Source organism: Scyliorhinus torazame, chromosome 9, assembly GCF_047496885.1.
Source record: "Scyliorhinus torazame isolate Kashiwa2021f chromosome 9, sScyTor2.1, whole genome shotgun sequence".
NCBI classification, from domain to species: Eukaryota; Metazoa; Chordata; class Chondrichthyes; order Carcharhiniformes; family Scyliorhinidae; genus Scyliorhinus; species Scyliorhinus torazame.
The window spans coordinates 8,066,222-8,079,435 of NC_092715.1; the positions used below are offsets into that span (position 1 = coordinate 8,066,222).

Here is a 13,214-nt window from a genome sequence, read left to right on the forward strand (position 1 = left end):
CACGGGTTTGTAAATTTAAACACAATTAACCTTTTTATTATCAACGATAACGATAATTAGATAGGCAACAAATCCAACGGGTTTACTCCTATCTAACCGCTAACTCGCCTTTCAACCAGAGAGATTTTTCTTTCAGGGTCTCGAAGCCTCTGCCTTCAGCCAGTAGGCAGCAGAGAGAGGAAGTTGCTTCCACCGCGAGGGTCCAGTGGTTTCTCCGAGTGATGCACTATCTATCACGACGAGACGAGAGTAGAGAGTAATCGAGGCTTTATTACGCAGAGATGTGTGGCCTCCTACAGCTGCTGCTGAAATGGCTGCTGTTCGGAGAGCACACACTATTATACTCCACCTACTGGGCGGAGCCAGCAGGCAGGGATCTATCCCCGTACCTGTAGTACAGGGGCCTTACCGTAATACCCAGTGCAGTGCAGTATATACAATACAACACAACAGTGGTGACTACCACATTCACCCGCTGTTAAAAATGAGTCCAGCGGAGTGTGGTGGAAAACTATTTGCATACAGGTTGTCATTAAAATTCAGAGAAGGTTACAAATTTAGACGGTCGGGCGCCTTGATCCGTCGTTGAGAGTGCCGCAGTGCTGGTGGTGAGTCAGGCGTCGGCTCGATCGTCGGTGACTCCGGGAGCGTGTCAACATCCTCTTCATCCCCGTGTGGGACCAAGGGGAGGACGGATTGTCCTGGAGCGAGGGCTGTGGTAGGATGCACTGGGGGGAGGGAGGGTGGTGCCGGGGCAGAGTGGGGGGGGGGGGGGGGGACCCAGCTGGTGCCAGGTCCCTGAGGGAGACTGTGTCTTGGCTGCCGTCGGGGTACACTACGTAGGCGTACTGCGGGTTTGCATGGAGTAGCTGTACCCTCTCAACCAACGGGTCTGCCTTGTGGAGCCGCACGTGCTTGCGGAGGAGAACGGGTCCTGGAGCTGCCAGCCATGTTGGGAGCGAAACCCCGGAGGTGGACTTCCTGGGGAAGGCAAAGAGACGTTCATGGGGGGCTTTGTTAGTCGCCGAGCGCAGGAGCGACCGAATGGAGTGAAGTGCGTCGGGGAGGACCTCCTGCCAGCGGGAGGCCGGGAGATTTCTGGACCGTAGGGCCAGCTGGACGGCCCTCCAGACCGTCCCATTCTCCCGCTCCACCTGCCCGTTTCCCCGGGGGTTGTAGCTGGTCGTCCGGCTCGAGGCAATGCCCCTGTTGAGCAGGTACTGGCACATAAATGAGGATCCCTGGTCGCTGTGGACGTAGGCGGGGAAACCGAACAGAGCGAAGATGTTGTTTCGGGCTTTGATGACGGTGGCAGACGTCATATCGGGACATGAGATGGCGAAGGGGAATCTGGAATATTCGTCGACCACATTGAGAAAATACGTGTTGCGGTCGGTGGAGGGGAGGGGCCCTTTGAAGTCCACACTGAGGCGTTCAAAGGGGCGGGAGGCCTTCACCAGGCGCGCACGGTCCGGCTGGTAGAAGTGCGGATTACACTCCGTGCAGACCTGGCAGTCTCTGGTGATAGCCCTGACTTCCTCGATGGAGTAGGGCAGATTGCAGGCCTTAATGAAGTGATAAAAGCGGGTGACCCTTGGGTGACAGAGATCGTCGTGCAGGGTCCGGAGTCGGTCCACTTGTGCACTGGCACAGGTACCTCGGGACAGGGCATCGGGGGGCTCATTGAGCTTACCGGGGCGATACAAAATCTTGTAATTAAAGGTGGAGAGCTCGATCCTCCACCGCAAGATCTTATCATTTTTTATCTTACCCCGCTGTGTGTTGTTAAACATTAAGGCAACCGACCATTGGTCTGTGAGGAGAGTGAATCTCCTGCCGGCCAGGTAATGCCTCCAGTGCCGCACAGCTTCAACGATAGCTTGGGCCTCCTTTTCGACGGAGGAGTGCCGAATTTCGGAGGCATGGAGGGTGCGGGAAAAGAATGCTACGGGCCTGCCTGCCTGGTTGAGGGTGGCGACCAGAGCAAATTCTGATGCATCGCTCTCGACTTGGAAGGGGAGCGTCTTATCGACCGCGTGCATCGCAGCCTTGGCGATGTCGGCCTTGATACGGTTGAAGGCCTGGTGAGCCTCGGCCGTCAGGGGGAAAACGGTGGAGTGGATGAGTGGGCGAGCCTTGTCCGCATAGTTAGGGACCCACTGGGTGTAGTACGAAAAGAACCCCAGGCATCGTTTGAGGGCCTTGGGGCAGTGGGGAAGGGGGAGATCCATGAGGGGGCGCATGCGATCGGGGTCGGGCCCTAGAACTCCGTTCTGAACCACATAGCTGAGGATGGCTAATCGGTTCGTGCTGAACACAGCTGAGGATGGCTAATCGGTTCGTGCTGAACACACACTTCTTGTAGGTTAGGTTGAGGAGTTTGGCGTGTGGAGAAATTTGGAAAGGTTAGCGCCGTGATCCTGCTGGTCGTGGCCGCAGATGGTGACGTTATCCAGATTCGGGAAAGTGGCTCGCAGTCTGTACCGGTCAACCATTCGGCCCATCTCCTGTTGGAAGACCGAGACCCCGTTAGTGATGCCGAAGGGAACCCTAAGGAAGTGGTAAAGGCGGCCGTCCACTTCAAATGCGGTGTACGGGCGGTCCGCCTTGCGAATGGGGAGCTGGTGGTAGGCAGATTTCAGGTCCACTGTCGAGAAGACCCGGTACTGTGCAATCTGATTGACCATATCAGATATGGGTGGGAGGGGGTACGCGTCGAGCTGCCTGTACCGATTGATGGTCTGACTGTCGACAATGACCATCCTGTTTTTCTCCCCCGTTTTCACCACTACCACTTGGGCTGAACCCCACCCCTAATTCTAAACGTCTAATCCCCATCCATAACCCTCACCCCTAAACCTGTGACCTTCGCCCCAACACCTGTGCCTAACCCGTAACACCCAGTCCTAATCCTAATCTCTAACCCTTAACCGTTCTCCCTAACCCTAGCCTTTAATCCTAACCCATAATTCCAAACCCCGAACCCTGATACCTAACCCAGAAGATGCGACCCTTTAAATGTGACTGTACGATGGCGGGCCAGGCCCGAGTGGCATTGCTCAGGTGGGGGTTTTCGGAGAGAACCCAGGAGAAACCACTGGCCCCTCAAGGTGGGAGCAGCTGTCTCTCTCTCTCTCTGCTATGCCGCCCAGTGTCAGGCAGAAGCATCTGGACCCTGAAATAAGAAGCTATTTCTCTCGCTCGAGTTGTTGCTGCCCCTAGGCCTGCATGTGGGGATGCCAAGAAGCAGCAGTGATGTCCTTGGTGCTCCAGTGCAGGCACAGCCTACTCTGCGGAAGGTCTCTTCTTAACTGTCTCCCTCATTTTCCCACCTGATACATGATTCGCTTCCCAGCTCTTCAGAGACACCATAACCAATGAGAGCATTACATTGACAAGGTTCTGGGCTATCACCAGTGACAAGCACCCATGTTCTGGGCTATCACCAGTGACAAGCACCCATGTTCTGGGCTATCACCAGTGACAAGCACCCATGTTCTGGGCTATCACCAGTGACGAGCACCCAGGATCTCGCCCTCCTGCTTCAATGACCGCTCTCTCCAGAAAACTAAGAATTTCCATTAATATCCTCTCCAGAATGAAGACCACCTACTTTCTCTGATTTAACAGTACCCATCTCGGGCAGCACGGTAGCATTGTGGATAGCTCCAGGGATCCGGGTTCGATTCCTGGCTTGGGTCACTGTCTGTGCGGCGTCTGCACGATCTCCCCGTGTCTGCGTGGGTTTCCTCCGGGTGCTCCGGTTTCCTCCCACAGTCCAAAGATGTGCGGGTTAGGTGGATTGTCCGAGATAAATTGCCCTTAGTGTTGGGTGGGGTTACTGGGTTATGTGGATCGGGGATCGGGTGGAGGTGTTGACCTTGGGTGGAGTGCTCTTTCCAAGAGCCGGTGCGGTCTCGATGGGCCGAATGGCCTCCTTCTGCACTGTAAATTCTATGTTAGTCTCTGCTTCCCCCTAACCCTACTCCAATCAGTGCAGTAAATTTGTAGACGATACGAAGATTGGTGGAGTTGTGGATAGTAAGGAGGGCTGTTGTCGGCTGCAAAGAGACATAGATAGGATGCAGAGCTGGGCTGAGAAGTGGCAGATGGAGTTTAACCCTGAAAAGTGTGAGGTTGTCCATTTTGGAAGGACAAATATGAATGCGGAATACAGGGTTAACGGTAGAGTTCTTGGCAATGTGGAGGAGCAGAGAGACCTTGGGGTCTATGTTCATACATCTTTGAAAGTTGCCACTCAAGTGGATAGAGCTGTGAAGAAGGCCTATGGTGTGCTCGCGTTCATTAACAGAGGGATTGAATTTAAGAGCCGTGAGGTGATGATGCAGCTGTACAAAACTTTGGTAAGGCCACATTTGGAGTACTGTGTACAGTTCTGGTCGCCTCATTTTAGGAAGGATGTGGAAGCTCTGGAAAAGGTGCAAAGAAGATTTACCAGGATGTTGCCTGGAATGGAGAGTAGGTCTTACGAGGAAAGGTTGAGGGTGCTAGGCCTTTTCTCATTAGAGCGGAGAAGGATGAGGGGCGACTTGATAGAGGTTTATGAGATGATCAGGGGAATAGATAGAGTAGACAGTCAGAGACTTTTTCCCCAGGTGGAACACACCATTACAAGGGGACATAAATTTAAGGTGAAAGGTGGAAGATATAGGAGGGATATCAGAGGTAGGTTCTTTACCCAGAGAGTAGTGGGGGCATGGAATGCACTGCCTGTGGAAGTAGTTGAGTCGGAAACATTAGGGACCTTCAAGCAGCTGTTGGATAGGTACATGGATTACGGGAAAATGATATAGTGTAGATTTATTTGTTCTTAAGGGCAGCACGGTAGCATTGTGGATAGCACAATTGCTTCACAGATCCATGGTCCCAGGTTCGATTCCGGCTTGGGTCATTGTCTGTGCGGAGTCTGCACGTCCTCCCCGTGTCTGCGTGGGTTTCCTCCGGGTGCTCCGGTTTCCTCCCACAGTCCAAAGATGTGCGGGTTAGGTGAATTGGCTAATGATAAATTGCCCTTAATGTCCAAATTGCCCTTGGTGTTGGGTGGAGGTGTTGGGTTTGGGTAGGGTGCTCTTTCCAAGAGCTGGTGCAGACTCGATGGGCCGAATGGCCTCCTTCTGCACTGTAAATTCAATGATAATCTATGATTAATCTAGGACAAAGGTTCGGCACAACATCGTGGGCCGAAGGGCCTGTTCTGTGCTGTATTTTCTATGTTCTATGAATGCTTCATCATCTGCAGACTCAATTTCCCCCTCCCCTCCTCTTCAACTCCCTCTTTCGTATTCTCCCTTTGAGACATGACGTATTGTGAGTTGAAAATGGCGTGAAGGGGGCTGATGAATTGGGAGTTCCAGAGCATATTATTGGGGTCCGGCGGCAGCGGCTTTGCAAATGAGGGGACACATTGAATTTCCAGGTGATCCACCCACCTGCCCAGAAAAAGCCGCAATTAAACAAGGGTCGGCTAAGCCAAGGGTGGCCAATCCACTCTCAGCTCACTTGAAGCCCATAAGTAGTCAATTATGGGTCACCTAAGGGCTTCCTCCTGCACCCAGCCACAGTTTCGCAGCCAGTGGGAGAGGCCCAGGGACTGGGGGAAGTCCGACATATCACCCTACTCGGGTCGGAATGCAAGGGATGTCCCCATTACTGGCACACTTACAAGACCAGCTTTCAGCCCCATCCCAGTCCCCAACCAAGGTCGCCGTCCTCGCCTGGCCTTGCCGTCTTGACTCCCAAGCCCTGCTCTCCCCACCACTCGGGCTCCTCCCATTCCCTCCCAAGAGATTTCATAGAATTTCATAGAATTTACAGTGCAGAAGGAGGCCATTCGGCCCATCGAGTCTGCACCGGCTCTTGGAAAGAGCACCCTACCCAAGGTCAACACCTCCACCCTATCCCCAAAACCCAGTAACCCCACCCAACACTGAGGGCAATTTTGGACACTAAGGGCAATTTATCACAGCCAATCCACCTAACCTGCACATCTTTGGACTGTGGGAGGAAACCGGAGCACCCGGAGGAAACCCACGCACACACGGGGAGGATGTGCAGACTCCGCACAGACAGTGACCCAAGCCGGAATCGAACCTGGGACCCTGGAGTTGTGAAGCAATAGTGCTATCCACAATGCTACCGTGCTGCCCCCAGATGATCACTGCTACCTCCTTCATTCCTCCAGGGTCGGAGAAACCTGGGGCCACCTGCAGTTCTAACAGTCGCCAGTTCTCCCGGGAGTGCTGTTGGGTCTTCAGAGCTGCTAGCAATTCAAGTTGGTGGTTAGCTCTCTGAGTTGGGGGGGGGTTCCTCCTGGGTGAAGGGCGGAAATCCCACCTCCAACCAATTAGTGATGGCTGCAGATCTGCCATGACTGGCGGGGATGTATTCGCTGGCAACTCACCAAACGCACCAGTCATAAAATTCTGCCGATAGTTTCCAAAGCTCTCCTCCACTGTGTGTGTGTGTGGGGGGGGTGCTCACCTCATGTCTTGCTATATTGTAGATTCATTGATAAGAGATTGATCGCTCTGATTAGTCAATAACTCCATTATTTTCATCTCTTGTAGCTATTAGGATAATAGAAGGTGAGTATGATGAACCTTGCTATTTTCTTGGATAGAAATTCAATAAATAGTCCAACCTGGGAAGGGGCCATACTGCATCTGGTATTGGGGAATGAGGTGGCTGAAATTTCAGGAGGGGAGCATTTCAGGAATAGTGACCATAATTCAGTAAGTTTTAAATTACTCGTGGATAAGGATAAGAGTGGTCCTCAGGTGAAGGTGCTAAATTGGGGGAAGGCTAATTACGACAATATTAGGCAGGAACTGAAGAATTTAGATTCGGGACGGATGTTTGAGGGTAAATCAGTATCTGAAACATGGGAGTCTTTCAAACGTCGGTTGATTAGAATTCAGGACCGGCTTGTTCCTGTGAGGATGAAGGATAAGTGTGGCAAGTTTCAGGAACTTCGATAATGAGGGGCATTGTGAGCCTAGTCAAAAAGAAAAAGGAAACATTTGTAAAGGCCAGAAAGCTGGGAACAGACAAAGCCATTGAAGAATATAAAGAAAGCAGGAAGGAACTTAAGCAAGGAGTTAGGAGGGTTAAAAGAGGTCAGCAAAAGTCCTGCGCAACAGGATTAAGGAGAATTCCAAGGCTTTATATACATATATGATGAGGAAGAGGGTAGCCAGGGAAAGGGTTGACTTACTCAAGGACAGGGGAGGGAATCTATGTGTCGAGCCAGAGGTAATGGGCAAGGTATCAAATGAGTACTTTGCATCAGTATTCACCAAAGAGAAAGGCTTGGTGGATGATGAGTCTGGGGAAGGATGTGTAGATAGTCTGGGTCACATTGAGGTCCAAAAAGAGGAGGTGTTGGACGTCTTGAAAAACATCAAGGTAGATAAGTCCCTAGGGCCTGGTGGGATCTACCCCAGAATATTGTGAGAGGCAAGGGAGGAAATTGCTGAGGCCTTGACAGAAATCTTTGTATCCTCATTGGCTACAGGTCCCAGAGGATTGGAGAATTTGTTTAGGAAGGATAGCAAGGATAATCTAGGAAATTACAGGCCGGTGAGCCTTTCGTCAGTGATAGGGAAATTATTAGAAAAGATTCGAAGGGATATAATTTACTCACATTTGGAAACAGGATACAGAGGATACAGCAGGATTCAGGTTGTTTGGAGACTTGGGCGGAGAGATGGCAGATGGAGTTTAATCCAGACAAATGTGAGGTGATGCATTTTTGAAGGTCTAATACAGGTAGGGAATATACAGTGAATGGTAGAACCCTCAGGAATATTGACAGTCAGAGAGATCTAGGTGTACAGGTCCACAGATTAGTGAAAGTGGCAACGCAGGTGGAGAAGGTAGTCAAGAAGGCATATGGCATGCTTGCCTTCATCTGCCGGGGCATTGAATATAAAAATTGGCAAGTTATGTTGCAGCTGTACAGAACCTTAGTTAGGCCACACTTGGAGTATAGTGTTCAATTCTGGTCGCCACACTACCAGGAGGATGTGGAGGCTTTAGAGAGGGTGCAGAATAGATTTACCAGAATGTTGCCTGGTGTGGAGGGCATTAGCTATGAGGAGAGGTTGGAAAAACTTGGATTGTTTTCACTGGAACAATGGAGGTTGAGGGGCGACCTGATAGAAGTCTACACAAGGGGGCTGGGAAAACGAGCTCTAGTCCAGAAGCCTGTGTTGAGAGTAGTGAGGTACTGAGGAGGGTATCAAGGTCACAGGAGTGTACCGGCAGACGGGAAGGTGGGTTGAAGTGTGTCTACTTCAATCCAAGGAGCATCCAGAATAAGGTAGGTGAACTTGGAGCGTGGATTGGCACTTGGGACTACGATGTTGTGGCCATTACGGAGACATGGTTAGAACAGGGACAGGAATGGTTGTTGGAAGTTCCGGGGTATAGATGTTTCAGTTAGAGTAGGGAAGGTGTTAAAAGAGGTGGAGGAGTAGCATTGTTAATCAAGGATAGTTTAACGGCTGCAGAAAGGCAGTTCGAGGGGGATCTGCCTACTGAGGTAATATGGGCCGAAGTTAGAAATAGGAAAGGAGCGGTCATGTTGTTAGGAGTTTTCTATAGGCCCCCAAATAGTAACAGAGATGTGGAGGAAGAAATTGCAAACCAGATTATGGATAGGTGTGGAGGTCTCAGGGTAGTTGTCATGGGTGACTTTAACTTTCCAAATATTGATTGGAACCTCTATAGGTCGAACAGTTCGGATGGGGCTGTTTTTGTACAGTGTGTGCAGGAGGGTTTCCTGACACAGGCCGACAAGAGGGGGGCCACATTGGATTTGGTACTGGGTCATGAACTGGGCCAAGTGCTGGATTTGTTTGTGGGAGAGCACTTTGGTGATAGTGACCACAATTCGGTGTCTTTCACTATTGCAATGGAGAGGGATAGGGCCATACGGCAGGGCAAGGTTTATAATTGGGGAGGGGTAATTATGGTGCGATTAGGCAAGAATTAGGGAGCGTAAGATGGGAACAGAAACTGTCAGGGAAAGGCACAAATGAAAAGTGGAGCTTGTTCAACGAACAAATGCTGAGTGTCCTTGATAGGTATGTCCCTGTCAGGCAGGGAGGAAATGGCCGTGTGAGGGAACCATGGTTCACAAAAGAGGTTGAATGCCTTGTCAAGAGGAAAAAGGAAGCGTATGTAAGGACGAGAAAACAAGGTTCAGTTGGGTCGCTTGAGGGCTACAAGGTAGCAAGGAATGAGCTGAAAAAAGGGCTTAGGAGAGCTAGGAGGGGGCATGAGAAGTCCTTGGCGGGTTGGATCAAGGAAAAGCCCAAGGCCTTTTACTCTTGTGTGAGAAATAAAAGAATGACTAGGGTGAGGTTGGGCCGGTCAAGGACAGTAGTGGGAACTTGTGCATGGAGTCAGAAGAAATAGGAGGCATTGAATGAATACTTTTCTTCAGTGTTCACCAAGGAGAGGGGCCATGTTTTTGAGGATGAGAGTGTGATACAGGCGGGTTGGCTGGAGGAGGTAGATGTTCTGAGGAAGGATGTATTAGCAATTTTGAAAAACCTGAGGGTCGACAAGTCCCCTGGGCCAGATGGGATATATCCAAGGATTCTTTGGGAGGCAAGGGATGAGATTGCAGAGCCTTTGGCTTTGATCTTTGGGTCCTCATTGTCCACGGGGATAGTGCCAGAGGACTGGAGAGTGGCGAATGTTGTCCTCTGTTCAAGAAAGGGAATAGGAATGACCCTGGTAATTATAGGCCGGTTAGTCTTACTTCGGTGGTCGGTAAGTTAATGGAAAAGGCCCTGAAGGATAGGATTTATGACCATTTGGAAAGATGCAGCTTAATCCGGGATAGTCAACACGGATTCGTGAAGGGTAAGTCTTGCCTCACAAATTTGATTAAATTCTTTGAGGAGGTAACTAAGTGTGTAGATGAAGGTAGAGCAGTTGATGTCGTATACATGGATTTCAGTAAGGCGTTTGATAAGGTGCCCCATGGTCGGCTCATGCAGAAAGTAAAGAGGCATGGCGTAGAGGGAAATTTGGCCGATTGGATCAGTAACTGGCTATCACATAGAAGACAGAGGGTAGTGGTAGATGGTAAATTTTCATCCTGGAGCCCAGTTACCAGCGGTGTACCACAGGGATCAGTGCTGGGTCCTCTGCTATTTGTGATTTTATCAATGACTTGGAGGAGGGGGCTGAAGGGTGGGGCAGTAAATTTGTCGATGACACCAAGATTGGTGGAGTAGTGGATGAGGTGGAGGGCTGTTGTAGGCTGCAAAGAGACATTGATAGGATGCAGAGCTGGGCCGAAAAATAGCAGATGGAGTTTAACCCTGATAGGTGCGAGGTGATTCATTTTGGTAGAAAAAATTTGAATGCGGATTACAGGGTCAACGGCAGGGTTCTGGGGAATGTGGAGGAACAGAGAGATCTTGGGATTCATGTCCACAGATCTCTGAAGGTTGGCATTCAAGTGGATCGAGCCGTGAAGAAGGCCTATAGTGTGTTAGCGTTTATTAACAGGGGGCTTGAGTTTAAGAGCCTCGGGGTTATGCTGCAACTGTACAGGACCCTGGTGAGACCACATTTGGAGTATTGTGTGCAGTTCTGGTCACCTCATTATAGGAAGGATGTGGAAGCATTGGAAAGGGTGCAAAGGAGATTTACCAGGATGTTGCCTGGTTTGCAGGATAGGTCTTATGAGGAAAGGTTGAGGGAGCTAGGACTTTTCTCTTTGGAGCGGAGGAGGATGAGAGGCGACTTAATAGAGGTTTATAAGATGATGAGGAGGATATATAGAGTGGACGTTCAGAGACTATTTCCTCAGGTGGATGTAGTTGTTACAAGGGGGCATAACTATAAGGTTCAGGGTGGGAGATATAGGAGGGATGTCCGAGGTAGGTTCTTTACTCAGAGAGTGGTTAGGGTGTGGAATGGACTGCCTGCTGTGAGAGTGGAGTCGGACACTTTAGGAACTTTCAAGCGGTTATTGGATAGGCACATGGAGCACACCAGAATGACAGGGAGTGGGATAGCTTGATCTTGGTTTCGAACAATGCTCGGCACAACATCGAGGGCCGAAGGGCCTGTTCTGTGCTGTACTGTTCTATGTTCTATGTAATTATGAGGGGCATAGACAGAGTGGATAGTCAGAGACTTTTTCCCAGGGTAGAGGGGTCAATTACTAGGGGGCATAGGTTCAAGGTGCGAGGGGCAATGTTTAGAGGAGATGTACGAGGCATGTTTTTTTACACAGAGGGTAGTGGGTGCCTGGAATGCGCTACCGGAGGAGGTGGTGGAAGCAGGGACGATAGTGACGTTTAAGGAGCATCTTGACAAAAGCATGAATAGGATGGGAATAGAGGGATATGATCCTTAGAAGTGTAGAAGGTTTTAGTTTAGATGGGCAGCATGGCCGGTGCAGGCTTGGAGGGCCGAAGGGCCTGTTCCTGTGCTGTACTTTTCTTTGATGTGGAGATGCCGGCGTTGGACTGGGGTGAGCACAGTAAGAAGTCTGACAACACCAGGTTAAAGTCCAACAGGTCCGTTTCAAACACTAGCGTTCGGAGCACTGCTCCTTCCTCGGGTGAATGAAGACGTATGTTCCAGAAACATATCTATAGACAGATTCAAAGATGCCAGACAATGCTTGGAATGCGAGCATTTGCAGGTAATTAAGTCTTTACAGATCCAGAGAGAGGGGTAATCCCAGGTTAAAGAGGTGTGAATTGTCTCAAGCCAGGACAGTTGGTAGGATTTCGCAGGCCAGATGGTGGGGGATGAATGTAATGTGACATGAATCCCAGGTCCCGGTTGAGGCCGCACTCATGTGTGCAGAACTTGGCTATAAGCTTCTGCTCGGCGATTCTGCGTTATCGCGGGTCCTGAAGGCCGCCTTGGAGAACGCTTACCAGGAGATCAGAGGCTGAATGCCCTTGACTGCTGAAGTGTTCCCTGACTGGAAGGGAACAATTCCTGCCTGGTGATTGTCGCGAAATGTCCGTTCATTCGTTGTCGCAGCGTCTGCATGGTCTCACCAATGTACCATGCTTCAGGACATCCTTTCCTACAGCGTATGAGGTAGACAACATTGGCCGAGTACCTGGTGGGTGATGTTCTCACGTGTAATGGTGGTATCCATGTCGATGATCTGGCACGTCTTGCAGAGATTGCCATGGCAGGGTTGTGTGGTGTTGAGATCGCTGTTTTCATAGTTTCATAGAATGTACAGTGCAGAAGTAGGCCATTCGGCCCATCGAGTCTGCACCAGCTCTTGGAAAGAGCACCCTACCCAAGGTCAACACCTCCACCCTATCCCCATAACCCAGTAACCCCACCCAACACTAAGGGCAATTTTGGACACTAAGGGCAATTTATCATGGCCAATCCACCTAACCTGCACATGTTTGGACTGTGGGAGGAAACCGGAGCACCTGGAGGAAACCCACGCACACACGGGGAGGATGTGTAGACTCCACACAGACAGTGACCCAAGCCGGAATCCAACCTGGGACCCTGGAGCTGTGAAGCAGTTGTGCTATCCACAATGCTACCGTGCTGCAAACAATGGTTTGTTTGAGGTTGCGCAGTTGTTTGAAGGCAAGTAGTGGGGGTGTGGGATGACCTTGGCAAGATGTTCAACTTCATCGATGATATGTTGAAGGCTGCGAAGAAGATGTTGTAGTTTCTCCGCTCTGGGAAAGTACTGGACGGCGGAGCTCTGTCGGCTGTGTCCCGTGTTTGTCTTCTGAGGAGGTCGGTGCGGTTTTTTGCTGTGGCGCGTTGGAACTGTCGATCGATGAGTCGGGTGCCATATCCCATTCGTACGAGGGCATCGTTCAGTGGCTGTAGATGTCTGTTACACTTCTCCTCATCGGAGCCGATCCTGTGTATTTGGAGAGCTTGTCCATAGGGGATGGCTTCTTTAATGTGTTTAGGATGGAAGCTGGAGAAGTGGAGCATCGTGAAGTTATCCATGGGCTTGCGGTAAAGCGAAGTGCTGAGGTGACCGTCCTTGATGGAGATGAGTGTGTCCAAGAATGCAACTGATTTTGGAGAGTAGTCCATGGTGAGTCTGATGGTGGGATGGAACTTATTGATGTCATCGTGTAGTCGTTTCAGTGATTCTTCGCCTTGGGTAAAAGGAAAAAAATGTCATCGATGTATCTGGTGTATAACGTCGGTTGAAG

The 13,214-nt window shown here is 50.5% G+C and overlaps 1 protein-coding gene across 1 annotated transcript in view; it reads left to right on the plus strand.

The window, feature by feature from the left end:
* Positions 1 to 3,031: 3,031 nt before the first annotated feature.
* The window catches only part of LOC140429945 (complement component C7-like), a 57,646-nt gene continuing 47,463 nt past the window's right edge, over positions 3,032 to 13,214 (plus strand). Inside the window, exons 1-2 of the mRNA XM_072517535.1 lie at positions 3,032 to 3,110; positions 6,588 to 6,605. Of these exons, the coding sequence (XP_072373636.1) occupies positions 3,032 to 3,110; positions 6,588 to 6,605 (97 nt within the window). The remainder of the gene's footprint in view (positions 3,111 to 6,587; positions 6,606 to 13,214) is intronic.